At 49.8% G+C, this 13,931-nt stretch overlaps 1 protein-coding gene across 3 annotated transcripts in view; it reads left to right on the top strand.

The window, feature by feature from the left end:
- Window positions 1-726: 726 nt before the first annotated feature.
- The window catches only part of ECE1 (endothelin converting enzyme 1), a 60,174-nt gene continuing 46,969 nt past the window's right edge, over window positions 727-13,931 (top strand). The window contains exon 1 of one of the 3 annotated variants that reach the window (XM_053401178.1): window positions 727-836. In XM_053401178.1, the coding sequence (XP_053257153.1) occupies window positions 834-836 (3 nt within the window). In that variant the 5' untranslated portion in view covers window positions 727-833. Of the gene's footprint in view, window positions 837-990; window positions 1,042-1,338; window positions 1,411-13,931 lie in introns of those variants that run through there. The other 2 variants (XM_053401180.1, XM_053401177.1) reach the window with 2 other exon arrangements.

The raw sequence follows: 13,931 nt of genomic DNA, 5'->3' as shown, positions 1-13,931 counted from the left end.
TCAGGGATGATTGATTTATTTATCTCATAACATTTATATACAGCTTAACTGCCATAAAACAGCAGCAGCAAACCTGAAAATGGCTTACAAAAAAAAATCAAGAAATAATTACAATACTGTACTGTACTTTAAAACCTTTTAGCTCATGTATTAATGATAATGATGATGATGTTGGCAATAATAATAATAATAATAATAATAATAATAATAATAATAATAATAATATAGTATGCCACTCCATACACACAGGTCTCAGGATGCTTCACAACATAAAATCACACTATAAAAACACAAAACACATAATAAAAACAAAAACAAGAACCCAATAATCCCCCCCCGAGCATTTTAAAAGGGCATTGGAGTAGCTTAAACTGCTTTAGCTCAGTCGGTTAGAGCGTCGAGCTAGCAACGCCAAGGTTGCAGGTTCGATTCCCCGCAAGGGACAGCTGCATATTCTTGCGTTGCGGGGGTCCCTTCCAACCCTACGATTCTACCAGATATCCAGGAGCTGATATACTGTGTACCAAAACGGCGAAGATGGGAGTCGGGAGCCCAGTGGCATCCTCCCTCCCTCCAGAGGCGCACCTGGGCACGAGGAAAGGGTTAATTCCCGGGCGAGGAAATCCCGCCCACGCCGCCCCCAACCCCGGGCGCGGATTGGCTGCGCGGGGCCAGGTGCGCCCTCCCGTCCGGCCGCCATTGGACCGGCTGCACGCCGCTCCTCCGGCCGGGCTGAGGCGCCGCAGCAGCGGCGGCGGCGGCGCTCAGTTGGCGCGCAGCTGCTGCCCGGCCAGGCCGACGAGGGGACGGGAGGCGAGCGCCGCGCAGCCGCCATGGTGAGTCCGGGCGCGGGGTGGAGAGAGGGCGTCGGGCCAGGCCGCCGCGAGGCCTCGGTCGGGCCGGACGCCCGAGCTCGGGCAGGCAGCCCGAGAGAGCGCCAGGCACACGGCTAGTCCTCAGCGCGCCCAGGCGGAGAAGGAGCCTCCGGGTGGCGAGAAGGGAGGCGGCCTAGCAGAGCCCGCGCGGAAAGAGAGCCTCCAGGTGCAGGAGCAGTCTATCTCTGAATGCCTGAGGAGCGGGAGGCGGCAAGCGGAGGGTGTCTCCCGCTTCCGCATCCCACTTGCCGGTTCCCCGGTGCCGCTTTGCAGCCTTTCTCAAGCTGTGGGTCCCCAGATGCTCTTGAACTACAACTCCCATCACCCCTAGCTAGCAAGGCCACAGCTCAGGGATGATGGGAGTTGTAGTCCAACAACATCTGGGGAGCCACAGCTTGAGAACCGCTGAGAGGGGCCGCATGCAGGTCTCTGCGGCCCCCAGGTTGGTTGTAGGACTGGGCGGTTCCTGCATGGCAGGGGGTTGGACTGGATGACCCTTGGGTCCCTCCTGACTCAAACAAATTATGCTTTTCAGGTTTGTACATTTCACTAATTTCACAATCATTTTGAGATTTCGAAACTTGACTTCCTTCCCCCTCTTTCTGTGGTTCCTTGAGGTTATTTTTAATATCATTTGCATATCCTTATTAACTTAATTTGCTCGTTTGTTCATCTATTTTAAATATATGCTCTTTAGAAGGTTCTATACCCAGTGCCCCGACTCCCCTCTTGCCGTGTCTCCCAGCCAGGGCTGTCTTAAGCATACGCAGTGCTGGGGTGCAAAGATGTGCCCCCCTCAGTTGCCCAGTCCCAGGCACACAGAAGGGCGGAGGAAGCCGTCCACCTCAGTGTCTTGCTGGCTCAGTCACCGCCGAACTCATGGCACAGAGCCACCTGCAGCAGAAGAGCCCACTGCGGTGCTCCGACCAACGGAGTCATGGCCTGGTGCCCCTGAGAGCCCAGCACCTGGGTGCCTCGCACCCCTAGCGCCTATGGATAAGATGGCCCTGCTCCCACCTGACACTGCTGCCATGGGACAGGGGAACCCAGGGATTTCCAAATGCCATGCATGCCCCAAAATACCCATTTTTGCAGAAGGAAAAGCTGCTAGTACTGAGATACTGCCCCCCCCCAAATGAGCAAAAGTGCAGACCTTTCTTGTCTCCCCAGAAGACAAGATAGTTTGGGGTAGTCAGTAAGGCTGGGCTATATATCATCCCGTACCGGTTTGAAGTCCGTATCGGGATACCAGTTTCATAATTTTTGACCTGGTGATATATCACGGAACATGATGTGTGTGCTATGTAAAAATCACAATGTGGGGAAAACCGTGAAGCCAGCCAATGCCTCTACAGATCTCCATCCTTATTTCAGGCATCGTGATATATCGGTATATTGTGATGTTTAGCTGGTGATATATCACAATGTTGAAAGCCAGATATTGCCCAGCCCTAGTCATCGGGAACATCGGGGTTACGGGTGCTGTGATGGTCATGGGCACCATAGAATCATAAGAGTTGGAAGGGGCTCTGAGCATCATCTAGTCCAACCCCCTGCAATTTCAGGGATATGCAGCTGTCCATATTGACTTCTGGGTGAAACTGACATGCCTTTGTTTGGCCTGATCCAGCAAGGCTGCTCTTACACCCTCAAGACCATGTCCTAACATCTGTTGAGACAGAAGCAGCCAGGATGTCGGAAGGACAGTTCCGCTCAGGCCCGCCTGCCGCAGTCTCGGAGTCTAGCCTTGGGACCAGCCGCATGCCCTGTGCAAAAATGTCACATTTGTAAGATTGGGAGGAAAATAGCACTTGTGAGTCTGCATGAAAGGTTTTGAATAGCCTTGCAGAGAGTAGACTCAGGTGTTTTGACGGATCGGGGATTTTTAAAGCGTTCCGCTTTTTGCTTAGGATGCCAACAAAGGACACTTGCAATCATAAAGCGTTTTGAGGCTTAGCCTGATGACAGAAACCAATTAGGTTAATTCTCGCTGAGAAACAATGGCATTTTTTGTCTTTTTAAAGTGACGTGTTGTTATAGCTTTCTGACAAATGTAGAGGTTTTGCAGTTGTTGAGGTTTTAGAGTAGCCTTCCTCAACTCGGTGCCCTCCAGGTAAATTTGAACTACAGTTCCCAGAGAGCACAGCCATAGCCCAAGATGGCTTAGGTTGATGGGAGCTGTAGTTTGAAACGGCTGGAGGATACCAGGTTCAGGAGTGCTGTGCTGGAGTGTTAGTATTGGACTATGGCCTTTCCGGTTTGCTGTGGATATAGATATACTGCTTTGAGCATGGAGAAAAGTTGGGATATGAATATGATGAAGAATCTTCAGGGATACCTTTCTATAAATGGGTATGTGATTCCCTGGACCTTTTATTCTCATTGATCTTCGCCGTGGAAGGCCCTCCAAGTGACAGGAACAGAGGAAGGAAGGCTTGAAGGCTCCCAGCTTTATATTATAGCTTTCCTCCTTCGGAGGCAACTCAGGAAGCTATTTTGAGACAGGGTAGAGGAGAGTTTGCAAAGGGATTGCAAGGAAGGAAGAGTTTAAAATACTGGAGTAAGAATTTTAAAAAATCGCTCTTGAGATTCTTTTCTTGTATATCTCCTGAAACAGCAGGAGCAGCCTCTCTGTAACCGTGACATTTTAAAAATGAATTTATTTTAAAAGAGAAACGAATGAAAAAAAGTCAGAGCAACTGTTTATAAAAACAAGCAGGCAGCTGTAAATCTGCCTTCCCACCCATGCGTCAGAGTGGAGTCCTGCGGTGTGTGCATTTGTGTGTCCCAGGAACATTTCTCGGCTCGGCTGGCTGCTGACCCTGCTTGCAAGCTGAGACCCCCAGGAATGGGGGCTGTTGCTCAGGCTGCCCCCTCTCTGTGGTGGTGGTGGGGAGCCGGCCTGCCTGCCTGCCTGCTTGCCTGTCTGCCTGGTGACCTTTGCTCCTCGCAAGGGAGGCTGTTTTGCAGATGGAGGGCAGAGGCCCTTTTGTTGTCCAGCCCCCGGGGAGGCCACTTTTGCTGCCTGCTTTTCCAAGAAAAAGTCGCCTGCCTATCGCGGCCCCCGGATTGAAGTTGGATGAGTTAGTTTTGCGAGGAAAGGGTGGGTGGAGAAGCAGGAGGGAAAGATCAGCAAACCCCCAACCCTTGAGCTCTGACGCAGTTCGTTGACGTGGGTTTGTATTGTGCCAAGGAGAAACCAAACAGTGGTGGGGTTTGCATGCAGTGGGGGGGGGGCAGACTCAGAGCCTGACATCTGGGGCTGCTGCTCGGTAGTTGCCTGCAAATTTCGTAGCTCAGTCTGTGCAGAGCTTTCCTCCCGAACTGCAAAAAAAAAAAAAGGGGGCCTCCCAGGGCTTCTCTTTAGGCTTGTCTTTCCAGGGGCTCCCTAAGATAAAGGGGTTTGTCCTGCTCAGAGCAGACTCGCTGCATTTCTTTAGTATCTTTACGTCTTAAAATTTGTACACCGCTTGGCGGCTTTAAAAAGCCCTCAAAGCTGTTCTGCAAAAAAAAAACAACACAAAATAAAAATAGAATAGTTGCCGATAAAAACTAACAATAATCTAAAGCATCTGAAAAGTTGAAATGACAGTAGATGAGAAACAGATCAAAACTCAACTTTCTGGACAGGCTTAGAATTCTGCAGTTGGAAGGGACCCCATGTGTCATCTAGTCCAACCCCCTACAATGCAGGAATCACAACTAAAGCATCCAGGACAGATGGCCAACTAGTCCCTGCTCAAAAACCTCCAGTGAAGGAGAGCCCACCACCTTCTGAGGGTTCTCAGACTGTCAGAAAGTTCTTCCTGGTGTTGAGACAGAATCCCCTTTCTTGTAACTTGAATCCATTGGTTCGGGTCCTCCCTTCTGGGAGCAGGAGAAAATAAGGTTTGCTCCAACTTCCATGTGACAGCCCTTAAGGCAGGGCTAGGCAACCTAAGGCCCATGGGCCGCATCCGGCCCAATCACCTCAATCCGGCCCGCGGATGGTCCAGGAATCAGCGTGTTTTTACATGAGTAGAATATATCCTTTTATTTAAAACGCACCTCTGGGTTATTTGTGGGGCCTGCCTGGTGTTTTTACGTGAGTAGAATGTCTGCTTTTATTTAAAATGCATCTCTGGGTTATTTGTGGGGCATAGGAATTCGTTCATTTCCCACCCCCCCAAAAAAAAAAATAGTCCGGCCCACCACATGGTCTGAGGGATGGTGGACTGGCCCACGGCTGAAAAAGGTTGCTGACCCCTGCCTTAAGGTATTTGAAGACGGCTATCATATCTCTTCTCAGTCTCCTTTTCTGAACCTTTTCCAACTCTGCAGTATGCTTTTTTCGGCGAGCCTACCAGAACTCCAAATGTGGTTGCAGCACAGATTTGTATACAGTGGTACCTCGGGTTAAGAACTTAATGCGTTCTGGAGGTCCGTACTTGAAACTGTTCTTAACCTGAGGTACCACTTTATCTAATGGGCCTCCCGCTGCTGCCGCACTGCCACCACATGATTTCTGTTCTCATCATGAAGCAAAATTCTTAACCCGAGGTACTATTTCTGGGTTAGTGAAGCCTGTAACCTGAAGCATCTGTAACCCGAGGTACCACTGTAGTGGCATTATGATTTCGGCAGTTTTATTTTCGGAGGAGGAGAAGGGATCCGGCCCCAGTTGTGATGCTGGCTCAGCCCCAGTGGCTCTGGGAGGTTTGCAGAGGCTTCCATGAGAAAGGATGGTTTCCTTTTGCTGTTTTTCTCTTTCTCTGTGTGCTTTTTGTTTAGTTTCTTTTTATCTTACTGTATTATGAAAACGTTTTAATAATTTTTTACTTTTTTAAAAAAAAAAGGTTAGTAGAGCATGGGTTGTGGGTTCAAGCTTCCTGCATTGGACTAGATGAGCTCTGGGGTCCCTTCCAACTCTACAAATCTTTGAGTCCATGATGGAGAAGGGAGCCAAGCCAGGTTGAGAACAAACAGCAAGCAAGTGGGTGGATGACAATTATCTAACTCTCCCTGATAAGGAGCTATTGACAGGAGATGGGCGCATTTGCATGGGCGATAATGGGCTACTGTTTGCAGAGCTGGGCTCTGGTGCTCCTGTGCCTGGGCCAAGAGGCATCAGTGAGTGCCCTGTGTGCCAGGGCTTGCCTGGCCCTTTGAAAAGGCGGCACCTGTCTCCCGAGCGTCATGAGTCGCCGTCCCCTGCGGTCTTTCTCCCCAGCCCAAGAGCACGTGCTGAATCCAACATCAGAACAACACCATTGTAGCCTAGTGTTTAGAGCAGGGGTGGACAACCTGAGGCCCGGGGGCCGGATGCGGCCCAGTTGCCTTCTAAATCCGGCCCGCGGACGGTCTGGGAATCAGCGTGTTTTTACATGAGTAGAATGTGTTCTTTTTTTCAAAATGCATCTCTGGGTTATTTGTGGGGCATAGGAATTTGTTCATTTCCCCACCACCACATGGTCTGAGGGACAGTGGACTGGCCCACAGCTGAAAAAGGTTGCTGATCCCTGGTTTAGAGTGTCAGCCTGGGAGAGACCAGGGCTCAGATCCACCCACCCTCCACTCAGCTACAAAGCTCGCTGCGTAATACTGGGCCCACTCACTGCGTTCTCTTGGCCTAACCTACCTTGCAAGCATTAACTGAGCAGGGGAAGAACCACACACCCTGCCTTAAGCCCCCTGGAGGACAAACCCAGGGTGCCAATGCAATAAATAAAGCCCTAACTTAGCCGTGCCCATTCATTTTATTTTATTTTTTTATTCCATATGCCCCCAAATTTTTCCCAGTGTTTGAAATTAGTCAGAAATTAAATGGAAAGCAAAATGTCACTTAAGAGGTGGATCTGAAATATTTCCATTGGTGCTTGAATTAGTTTTATGCTGGATTGTTTTATTGGATGTTTTAATGTTTTGTAAACGGCTTTGAGATTTGTTCTCTAAAATATAAAGTGGTATAGAAATGTTAACAACAACAACAACAATCTCTCTGTCCCCTTGCTTTGGGGGGTGTCAGGGGCAGGAGGGGGCAAGAGAGGCGGCGTGGCACCCTTCCTACGTGTGACGCTTGAAACACCTTTTCAGGCGTAGAGGAACTGAGCAGGGCAACCCTCCAGCCTCTTGGACTTCAGCCAGGCTTGAAAGAACCTTAAGGCAGAGACTCCGTGAAAGAAGGATGAACAGGAAGGCCAAGCCTGGCTGTTCTTTTTTGGGGCGGGGAATCTTTTCCTGGAGAAAGAGGGTCTCCTTGGATACTCTAGCCCTGCATTTCATGTGGGGTTTTTTCCCCAAAATGCAAGCGACTGCTAGCAAAAATAACACATGCAAAAGCTCTCATGAAGCCTTAACTTTTGATGCATTCCTCTTTCTTGCAGTCAGTTGGATCGTTCCTTTGAGGTGGGTGAGGAACACGAGTTGCTTTTAAGAGAGCCATGGATTTTGGCGGGGGACGTTCCGCGGAGAAAGGCAATTTGGGGGCCTCTGGTAGCCCTGCACTTTTTGAAGGCTGCCCTAAGCTGATTAGGGCAAACGTGAGCCGAGTCCAGCTGGCTTTAGGGAGTGGGTGGTTAGCGTCTTCCAAATTGGGGGGGGGGAGGAGCGCTAACAGGCCCTTGAGAAAGTACAGTGGTGCCCCGCAAGACGAATGCCTCGCAAGACGGAAAACCCGCTAGACGAAAGGGTTTTCCGTTTGGATGGCGCTTCGCAAAATGAATTTCCCTATGGGGTTGCTTCTTGCGTCCCCCCGCGGGATTTTTTTGTTTTTTTCGCCCTTTTCCTAAGCCGCTTATCAGCTGTTCCGCTGATAAGCCGCTTGTCAGCTGATCGCTGAAAGCCGCTTGACAGCTGTAGCACTAATCCGCTAAGCTGTCAATGGGCTTGCTTCGCAAGACGAAAAAACCGCTAGACAAAGAGAATCGCGGAACCACTGTAGTCTGAAATCCTTCCCTGCTCATTGGTCAAATTGTGGGTTTCCACTCACGCCTGCCTCCTTCCATAATTTGGGTCAAGAAGTTCAAAAACAATTTGCAAAACCGGGATAAAGAACCGTCTCTAAAGCCTTGTTGGGCGGGGGGAGGAGAGAGAGGCAATGGTTAGGCATTTCCTTCCCCACCCAATTCTTTCATGTTTGGCAAAAGCAGAAGGTGCAGTAAGGATTCAGGATTCAGGGATCCAGAAACAAAAGCCCTGGAGCCAAGCCGCATCTCTTTGCCAGCTTAGGGAAATCCTTCGGTGCGCTCTGGGTGTGTAACACCACCCTCTCTTCAGGGCAAGCTTAAAACATGCTCTGTAAGTTGTGGATGGCAGCCTCCCCACTGGTGCAGCTATGGGAGCAGTCAGAAGGGACTCGGCACGTTATTTCCCCCTAAGGAATACTGGGAACTGTAGTTTGAGGGTGCTGGGAATTATAGCTCCATGAGGGGATATGCTACAGTTGCCAGGATTTTGGAGGGAGGAGAAGGGAGTTTTATATGTGCCATAGTGTGCATGCTGCTTCCCTCTCTCCTCAGTCCCTGCCTCTCCCCCCCAAAAAAACCCCTCCTTCCTGTCCAGAATTTTTCAGCAGGAGGGAGTGCCTTTCCCCAGGAAACAGGGTGTTGGGAATGAGTTTCCAAGAATCATAGACTCTGAATTGTAGAGTTGGAAGGGATCCCCAAGGATCATCTAATCCAACTCTCTACAATGCAAGAATCACAGCTGAAATGATCTCATGACAGGTGGCCTCCCAAACTCTGTTAAAAAACCTCCAATGACAGGGGAGGCCACCCCAGAAGCTGTACGGTTTTTGGGGAACCAGGCCCTGCCATGAGCCCAGAGTGTTCAGCAAGACTCGGACTTGCTGGCTTTCACCCGGCCATCTAGCAGGTCAAGCTTAGAACTGAAAGCTTCTGAGTTTCCCTGGAATCAATTGTTTAACAAAATTTGTAGACTGCACAGTAATAACAATAAGTAAGCACTTTGCATGAAGCAGGGTAAAATGTTTATCAAAAATACAGATAATATCAGTAAGAGTTGATTTGCTTGGGTTGGCTTGCTGAAGCAAAGGGCTGAATCCAACAAAGGCCTGCTCTGATTAGGACTAGCATTGAATACGCCCTGAAGCCTTGTACCCAGAATCAGTCCTACTTGAAGTAGACTCGTTGAAATTACCGTATTTTTCGCTCTATAAGACGCACCAGACCATAAGACGCACCTAGTTTTTGGAGGAGGAAAACAAGGGAAAAAAAATTCTGAATTTCAGAAGCCAGAACAAGAGGGATCGCTGTGCAGCAAAAGCAGCGATCTCTCTTGCTGTTCTGGCTTCTGGGATAGCTGCACAGCCTGCATTCGCTCCATAAGACGCACACACATTTCCCCTTACTTTTTAGGACGGAAAAAAATGAGTCTTATAGAGCAAAAAATACGGTAATTGATACAGCCCAGAGTTTTAAAGCAGGCACTTTAAACGAGTATTACTTGATGTCAAGAGGCAGGGAGTTCCAAAGCTTGCCGTCCTGAAAGAGGAACTCCTTGCAGATGCTGAACAAATGTTAGGTGGCGCTTGGGAAAGTGTTGTTCCCCCCCTCCCCAGTGTTTATATCCTGCTCTTCAACAATAGGTACCCAGAGAAGCGTGCAGAAAAGGAGAATAAACAAACATTAGTAGAATAGAAAATGGCAAGAATGAGCTGAGATGGGATCTCTTGCATTGTTTGGGTCTAAGTTTACACGGGCAGGATGGGAGGTGGGGAGAGAAGTTTGTGTTGCAAAAGTGCACAGCTTTAGGGTTTGCACAGGAACCACATTGCCCTTTTGTCTGACATTGGCTTTTCCCATGTCTGAGGGTTTTGAGGTTTCTTACGAAATCCACAAGCCCTGTTCAGTGCCTTGGGGGAGGACTATTTCCTCTTCCTTCTGATCTAGGCTTGCCCTCCCGACAATGTCCCACGCCTGGCTTCTAGCAACGTTGGAGAATTCTGCCAGGAACGGAAACAGGAGTGGAGATTGCTGTGATTGGCATTTTCGATGGAAGTTCTGGAGCAGCATTTGCTGTTGTTGTTTCCTAGCCCACGAACTTTACGTAAACTTTTCTGTGTCATTTTTCCCTTTCCGCTGAGATGCACTGAATTCGGCTAAGTCGTTCATCACATTCGTTGCGAACAACAGTGTAGGTTTTGCCGAACCGTAGCAGAAGGGAGACACTGTGGGTTGGAATGAGCACAGAACAGGGTGGAAATTTCTGCTCCCTTATATCCCATTTTCCCTTTAGAAGATGTGCCTGAGGCAGGGGGATGTGTTTTCAGTGTGGGTCAGTGGAGCCCCCAATGTGGCTTTGCAGGTTGCCAGTGGAGGAACTGCTGCGTAAACTTCCTTAGACTCCTCTCCCCCACGCCAAAGCTCAGAGAGGACACTTTATCTTCTAGGAATCTGGGGATTGCCAGGATCTCTTTGTTCCATTCGCCGGAGTCCCTCCTCACTACCCAACCAGCCCTGGCTTGCCTTGGCTGTTCCAGAAGCTGACTTCCTTCTGGCTGGCTGCGACCTGATTAAGTGTGTGTGTGTTTGGCAGCAAGGGCGGGGGGGGGGAAGATGTTTTGGCTGGGCATCTCCACGCACAGCCGTAAGTCCGTAAGTCTGTGTAATGAGCCTGGCAGGTGGCAAAAGCTCTTTGCCTGAGCCAAGGCGGCTGGCGCTCAGAGCCAAGCTTCTGGGGCACCGATCCAAGAGGTGGGGAGAGGAGGGAGGACGCCTTGCATGCGCGCGCTCTCTTTTTCCCTTGGTCCATCAGGTAAGGCTCAGGAGAGGCGGAAGTTTTGCTTGAGGCAGCGAGGCAGCTGCTTTAGATACCAAACCCCTCAGGCAGGCTATTTTTCGGTTGTTTTCATGGGAACAACAACAAAGAGACAAGTTGTGCCGGGACACAGAAAGCTCCCTTCTCAGCTGCCACCAGATCCTTGGTCCCTCTAGCTCAGTGTGGTCTACACTGACTGGCAGCAGCTCTCCAGAGTTTCAGATTGTGGGAGGGCCTTTCTCAGCCTTACCTCGAAATGCTGCTGGGGGATTGAAGCTGCAGCCTTCTGCACGCAGGGCACCACTGAGCTAGAGCCTTGTTGGGTGTGCTTAGGAAGAAGTTTTGGTGATGGGGGCAGCTTCCCTGCAGCAAAGTTGTTGCTTCGTTGCAAATGGCACTATGCACCTCCTCTCCCTCTCCAAGCCAAGAGGATGCATAGAAGATGAGACTCCTAGAAACAGCAGCTGGATGGAGGCAGTCATCCTTCTGAATCCAGTTGCAGGTTTCCCATGATGGGCATTTGGTTGGCCACTAAGAGAACAGGAGTCTGGACTAGATGGGCCTTTGGCTGTTACATCATGGAGGACAAGGACATTCATTGAAGAGAGGACAATTGAGGCCTAGTAGCCACAGTGGCTATGCTCTGCCTCCAGTCCCGTGTTCGAAATTTGCCAGGCGCATTTTGCACCTGGCTGCAGGTGGTGCTGTGGGTTAAACCACAGAGCCCTAGGGCTTGCTGATCAGAAGGTCATCGGTGAGCTCCCCTTGCTCAGTCCTTGCTCCTGCCAACCTAGCAGTTTGAAAGCACGTCGAAAGTGCAAGTAGATAAATAGGTACCACTCCGGCAGGAAGGTAAACGGTGTTTCCATGCGCTGCTCTGGTTCGCCAGAAGCGGCTTAGTCATGCTGGCCACATGAGCCGGAAGCTGTACGCTGGCTCCCTCGGCCAGTAAAGCGAGATGAGCGCCACAACCTCAGAGTCGTCCACAACTGGACCTAATAAATGGTCAGGGGTCCCTTTACCCCTTTACCTATTGGCCACTTGCAGCCAAGTGAAGATACCTGGGCACCAGCATGGAGCCTGATATCTCCATCTGGAGGTGCCTGCCTGTGGATCCTTGGATCTGGACTGCCTTCACACACTTAACACCACATCCTGTAGAAATCTATCAGAATGAATTTCAGGAACCTGAATGCCTTTTCTGTGCAGCCTGAGCAGGAGCAGTGAACAACGTTATAGTTAATTGTCGCAGCCAGCACTCCCCCCCCCCCCGAAAAATAGGTGTCGGTGCTGCGTACACTTGAGTACCCCTTGGGGGGGAAAGCACAGGTTGTAGCATGTCTTCACTTCCCCTAACCCACCCGACTGCCCTACTCACAGTTGTGAATAATATTCTTACATTTTTAATGGTCCGTGTCACCATTAAGAGAAAGAGGTCGGAATAGGACAGTATATATGTGGGCCTGCCCTTGGATCGAGTGATTTTTCTTCTTTCAGTTCTGAAAGCTTTTAACCTAGCTCAAGTTTGCTGTCTGATTTAGCAAGTTGTTTAAACTGGGAATCAATCACAGCCAGTCCATCGCTTGAAAAATAAGACTTTTACAGCCATCTTGTCCCAAAATGGCAACTAGACATCCCATTTTGGCGCCTGCAATCTAGGATTATGGAGCAATTTGGGGTCTAGCTTGTGTGGTGCTTCTGAATCCCAGCTGCTGGAAGCCGCAGGAGGGGAGAGGGCTGTTGTGCTCCAATTGCAGGTTTCCCGCAGGAGTCTGGTTGGCCACTGTGAGAGCAGGATTCTGGATCAAATGGGCCACTGGTTTGATCCACTGGCCTGATCTACATCCTTCCCTATCCCTGTATCCAAAGAGAACCACATCCCACCAGTTCTCTTCATTCCACCAGGTTCCCATTATACCACTTTGTAAATTCTAATATTTTGAGAGTGCGCCAGTGGCTAGAAAGACCAGTGGGGCAGCTTTTTTGTTTTTTTTAGAATTATTCCTACATTTATATTCCACCTTTTCTCCAATGTCTGTGACTTCCCCCACCCCTCCTTCTGCCCCGAGCATCACATCTTTTAAGTGCCAGGCTAAGACAACCAAGCATTTTAAAATTGGCTATATCTGTCTCCCGCTTGCTCAATGGCAGTGTATGGTTTTTACACCCTCGCTGCTTTATAATTTCACTTATTTATTTCATGTAAAATTATACACTGCTTGATGTGGGAAGGGGCAGGAGTCAAAGCATGTGATCCCTCCTAGGTTTGTTTTATTTTGAAAAAATAAAAAAATACTGTGTGTGTCAGTTTCAGATTTTGGAGTATCAGGGGCCACACAAATAAAGCTACAACCATATACAGTCATACCTAGGGATAAATATGCTTCAGGATCAGTATTTTCGGGTTGCGCTCTGCGGCGACTCGTGCATGCGCAGACGGTCAAAATGACATCACACGCATGCACAGAAGCGGTGACATGCGCAGACGCGTCTTACGTTCTATTCAGGATGCGAACAGGGCTCCGGAATGGATCCTGTTTGCAAGTTGAAGTTGAATCCCGACAAGACAGAAGTACTGTTTTTGGGGGACAGCGGGCGGGCTGGTGTGGAGGACTCCCTGGTCCTGAATAGGGTAACTGTGCCCCTGAAGGACCAGGTGCGCACCCTGGGAGTCATTTTGGACTCACAGCTGTCCATGGAGGCGCAGGACAATTCTGTATCCAGGGCAGCTGTCTACCAACTCCACCTGGTACGCAGGCTGAGACCCTACCTGCCTGCGGACTGTCTCGCCAGAGTGGTGCACGCTCTAGTTATCTCCCGCTTGGACTACTGCAATGCGCTCTACGTGGGGCTACCTTTGAAGGTGACTCGGAAACTACAACTAATCCAGAATGCGGCAGCTAGACTGGTGACTGGGAGCGGCCGCCGAAACCATATAACACCGGTCCTGAAAGACCTACATTGGCTCCCAGTACGTTTCCGAGCACAATTCAAAGTGTTGGTGCTGACCTTTAAAGCCCTAAACGGCCTCGGTCCTGTATACCTGAAGGAGCGTCTCCACCCCCATCATTCTGCCCGGACACTGAGGTCCAGTGCTGAGGGCCTTCTGGCGGTTCCCTCATTGCGAGAAGCAAAGCTACAGGGAACCAGGCAGAGGGCCTTCTCGGTAGTGGCACCCGCCCTGTGGAACGCCCTCCCATCAGATGTCAAAGCGATAAATAACTACCTGACATTCAGAAGACATCTTAAGGCAGCCCTGTTCAGGGGAGTTTTTAATCTGTGATATTTTAGTGTATTTTT

Source organism: Podarcis raffonei, chromosome 8, assembly GCF_027172205.1.
Source record: "Podarcis raffonei isolate rPodRaf1 chromosome 8, rPodRaf1.pri, whole genome shotgun sequence".
Taxonomy (NCBI): domain Eukaryota; kingdom Metazoa; phylum Chordata; class Lepidosauria; order Squamata; family Lacertidae; genus Podarcis; species Podarcis raffonei.
Note: the sequence above shows the minus strand (reverse complement) of the source record. Positions and strands in the feature narration are given on the sequence as shown.